At 69.2% G+C, this 4,249-nt stretch overlaps 1 protein-coding gene across 1 annotated transcript in view; it reads left to right on the top strand.

Moving 5' to 3' along the window:
- Positions 1-3,821, top strand: part of ADRA2C (adrenoceptor alpha 2C) — a gene marked incomplete at its 5' end in the record, with an annotated part of 50,392 nt that extends 46,571 nt beyond the window's left edge. The window contains 3 exons of the mRNA XM_012724059.1: positions 1,413-1,579; positions 2,849-2,895; positions 3,701-3,821. Of these exons, the coding sequence (XP_012579513.1) occupies positions 1,413-1,579; positions 2,849-2,895; positions 3,701-3,821 (335 nt within the window). The remainder of the gene's footprint in view (positions 1-1,412; positions 1,580-2,848; positions 2,896-3,700) is intronic.
- Positions 3,822-4,249: the final 428 nt, after the last annotated feature.

Genomic DNA, 4,249 nt, shown 5'->3' with positions numbered 1-4,249 from the left:
GGGGGCTGCGGCCTCCTCCGCACCGGGGCCTGCGGGAGGGCCCGCTAAGGGCGGGGGACAGAGGCTCCCAGACAGGCCGGACCCCGGGAAGAGGGCGCCCTGGAGGGGGCGGCCTGCAGCCCGCTGAGCCCCAGCCCCTGCCGGGAAGCAGGGCCGCCCCGCGCCGCGCCTGGAGGGACGCTGCCAGGGTCCCAGGGTCCCACGGCAGCGAGGACAGTGATCAGCCGTGACCAGCGGGGCTTCAGGATGGTCCCGCAGAGAGAAACCCGCCGGGAGGGGAGGGCGGACGGGCGCGGCAGCGGTGGGTGTCTGGGCAGTGGGTCTGCTGCTCCTGGTGAAGACTTTTTTTTTTAAGGAATCTACTTATTTGCGTATGGAATAAAAAGGGACATTTTCTGGATGCTTTCTGCTGCGTGTGCTCTCTGGGGTGCTCTCTGGGGGTGGTGGGGCCCCTCAGGCAGCCGGTGGCAGGGTCCACCCCCCTCCCAGCTGCTCCGAGCTCTGTGGGTTGGGGCTGCACTCTCCCCCTTCACCTGCCAGGAAGGCGCCAGGACCTGGGGAGGAGAGGGGACAGTGTGCCCCAAATTCGGGGTCTTCGTGGAGGCCAAAGACACAGGCAGGTGAGGGCAGATCAAACAGCCCCCCCCCCCACCGTGGCAGGAGGGTGCCCAGCTTTTCCTTTGGTCAAAACAAAACACTGGGACCCCAGCAAAGGCAAGTGGGGAGCTGGGCTTGGCACAGGCCACCTCACAGGCTCTGGAGGCCCGAGGCCGCGCCCTGGATCCCTGTAACTGAGGGGCCTGGAGCTGGAGCTCCCGCAGAGATGCCCCATCCCCAGCTGGACTGGGAGGGGGCCAGGGAGTGTCACTTCTGGGGCAGAATGGAGAAGCCCCGGCCTGGCCTGCCGGGTGGAGCGGCTCTCTGAGCTGAGCCGTGCTCTGCTCCTCGCCAGGCAGCCCTGGTGAGGCACGGGGTATCCTGCGGGCGGGCGGCGCCTGCCCCATGGCCTGTCTGCCCCTAACATCCAGCTCTCTGACCTGGGATGGCTCCCACGCACCCTCCACTCAGGCTCCGTGCCCCAGCCAGGCCGCCGGCCCAGTCTGGGCTCCAGTGCCACACGGGAGTGGGCATCTTGAGGGGGGCCGCTTCCAACTCAGCCTGACCCCAGGGGTTTGCACCTCAGCCTCTTCTCAGCCTGCTCCTGGGGCCCTCTGAGGGATGGGGAGGTACACCCCTCCCAGCTGCTTCGAGCTTCCACCCCAAACTCGTTTTGCTGGACTCGTGTAGAGAGGACTTCCGAGAACGTGCTCTGCTCTGTGCGCCCCAGGCACTGCCCAGTCCCCAGTCCCGGGTGCGGGCAGCCTCTCCCTGCCGGGCTGTAAGCCCCCGCTTCTGGGTATCTCGGGGCTCAGGGTCCATCTGGGCGCCTGCACCCCAGACTCCTGTTGCTTTTGAGGTGGCCCCAGCCGCCAAGCGATATGGCTCCTTCAAGGAGGCGCCGGGCAGAGGCTGCCGGGCCACTCCGCGCCTCCGGCAGCGCCAGGCTGGACCCACACAGCTCCCAGCCCCGCGGGACCCAGTGAGGTGGGCCGGAGCCGTCAGCAGAGACCAGGGTGAAGAACCAGACACCAGACCCGGTGAGGCTCTCGCCGCCCGCGGCTGAGTTTATTGGGCTGTTCAGGGCCGCACAGCTCTCTGGTGGCGCCACGGGCAGGTGCTCCCGAGCGCTCCAGGCCGGTCACCCTCCTTCCGTGGGTGGCCCTGAGGAGCCAGGCAGTGCTGGAGGTGCTCAGAGGGCCCCGCCAGAGCTGGGGGAGCCCGGGGGCCCCTTGAAGGGCTCCAGAGCGGTGGACACAGCAGGGAGCCTGGAGGCAGAGGGAGGGAGGGGCTGCCTGGCCGGGGAAGGCCGGCAGTTAGACCCCAGCGTTCAGGAAGTGGCCTCCCCGCCACTCGCCACTCGGGGCCCAGCCTGAGACCCGTAACCCCAGCCCGGGCAGGCCTGCACGCGCCTGGCCCCCGGCTCTGTGCCTTGTCTAGAGCCCCTCAGGCTCCTTGGCGCAGCTCCTGGCAGAGATGAGTGGCTTCGCTGCCCGCCTCAGAGCCCCTCCAAGCCCGCCCACCCTTTCTAAGGCCCCATTCAAGCTGCCCGGGCTTGAGGTTCTGAGCCCCAGCCGGGTGGGCAGCCCCGCTCCAGAGCAAGACCCCAGGGCAGGGGCGGGGTTGGCACCTGCTCACAGTCTTCTCTGGTCTGAGCAAGGCCCTGGGTCAAGGGGCGGCAACCTGCCAAGAGACCCCAGCCCAGTTTATGCCCACAGGGGCCCAGGCAGCGCACAGGTGGGGTCCAGGCTGCCCGGCCCACCCCACCGTGGGCCCCTGCACTCCTGCTGGGAGAGCAGACAGCACCTGGGTTCACTCGTGCAACGGGTCCAAAGCCTTGGTGAGGCCTCCTGTGCCCGGAGTTTGTCCTCTAAGGCACACCCGGGGTGGCTGGAGGTCTTGTCCCCCCCCCCCTGAGCCTTGAGCCTCACCACCAGGTGCAGGCTGGGGTGGGGGGGTCAGTGGCAGCCAGGTCTGGCTTCCTGGGGGTCAGGTTTCCCAAACCCTCAGCGCTGGGCCACCCTGAAAGTGCCCCACTTGGGTGGGAGTGAAAGCAGTGGGCGCTGCCAGGTGGAGCCGGCCAGGCGGGCAGAGGGAGGCTGCCGGGCAGCCAGCCGTTCTGTCTGGTCAAGTCTCCGAGCCCCCCCCCCCCATCCTCTGGGCCTCTCTGGCAACTTCCAAATAGAAACTGAGGCTGCAGAGGAGCTGCTGGGCCAGGCTGGCCCTCGCCCCTTGCGGCCGCCCTCCGCAGTCCCTCCGCAGCAGCGCCCGGCCCCTTCCCGACCCCCTGATGTCTGGGTGAGTCCCTTTGGCCTCTCTGGCCTCTGGCGGGCAGGGCAGGCGTCCAGCAAGCCACCAGCCTGCAGAGGGGTCTCGATGAAAAGTGGGGTCCCGGCCTCCGGCAAGCCAGACCCCCAAGGTGCTCATCCTCCAACTAGCTACAAAGCCCAGCTGCCTGCGCAGGAAAGGAGAGGGCACAGCTCACAGGCGGGCCAGAAAGGAGGGCACCGTCCGCACAGCGAGCTTCGAGCTTCGGTGCTGTGCCGGTACCCTGGCACGGGTGGTCGAGAGCCGTGGAGGGGTGCCCTGGGGTGCCCAGGAGGAGCTGGCGTGCTTCCGCTGCCCGCTGCGGGCCTGGCCTCCCCTCGCTACTTCTTAGTGGGAGAGCGATGGTGCTCAGCGGATTGGCTGCTCCCACAGGAACGGCGCCGGCCCCCCCCCCACAGGAACGGCGCCGGCCCCCCCCCACCTGAGCTCAGCAGGCGCCGCACAGTGCGGGAGCCTAGAGAGCCTTTCGGGGAGCACACTACTACCTGGCCTGCCTGAAACCCATCACAGTAAACAAATGGAGCGACTAATGGAAAGGAGAGTGGGAAACCCAGGCAGAGGCTGGGCTGCCAGGAGCTCAGGCTGGGGGGGCAGGTCATTTGGGGGACCCCCTTCCGCTTTGACATTTGCAAGCTGGGACGACTCAAGTGCTGTGGACTTAACTGGGCGCAGGGCTGAGCTGGGGCCAGCCGCCAGGTTTGCTCCCGGCCAGGGGAGCCGCCTGCTCCAGCCTTTCTGCAGCCAAAGGGCGCCCCGGGGTTTCTCTGCGCCCCAGACCGCCGGGGCAGAGCCAGACCCGCGCCTCCCTGGCCCCGCCGCGGCCTCTGGCCGCCTCCGCGCAGCAGCACCGCAGGCTCAGACCCGGCGGCATCGCCGCAGCCCCGGGGCTCGGCTGAGCCACCGCCATCGCCGCCTCCGCGCCAGCGCCGCTTCTGGAGACGGCGCCGCGCCCCCACCCAGGGCGGCTTGGGGGATCGCGCGCGGGGGCGGCCTCTCCAGGGCTTGGGATTTCGTTTCCCTCACGTCTCCGCGGCTGCGGCGCTGCCCTGTCCTAGACTGCGCGGATGGGAGGGTTGAGCGACCCGGGCGGGGCGGGAGACCCCACAGGGCAGCTGTAGAAGGCTCAGCTCAGCCGCAGGGAGCGCACCCCGTTCCTTGGCGAGCACTGGTAAGGGGGTGGAAGCCCCCAGACACCCAGGACGCGGTGAGCAAAGTGTCCGCAGAGGCCCTGGGGTGGGGCCCCCGGCCCGGAACTGCAGGTCTCCCCGGGTCTCCGCAAGCCCCGGGCAGGGGTGCTGACGGCTGCGGGCGCAGGACCTGGCCC

This window comes from Condylura cristata, unplaced genomic scaffold (genome assembly GCF_000260355.1).
Source record: "Condylura cristata isolate star-nosed mole 26May11 unplaced genomic scaffold, ConCri1.0 scaffold00012, whole genome shotgun sequence".
NCBI classification, from domain to species: domain Eukaryota; kingdom Metazoa; phylum Chordata; class Mammalia; order Eulipotyphla; family Talpidae; genus Condylura; species Condylura cristata.
Note: the sequence above shows the minus strand (reverse complement) of the source record. Positions and strands in the feature narration are given on the sequence as shown.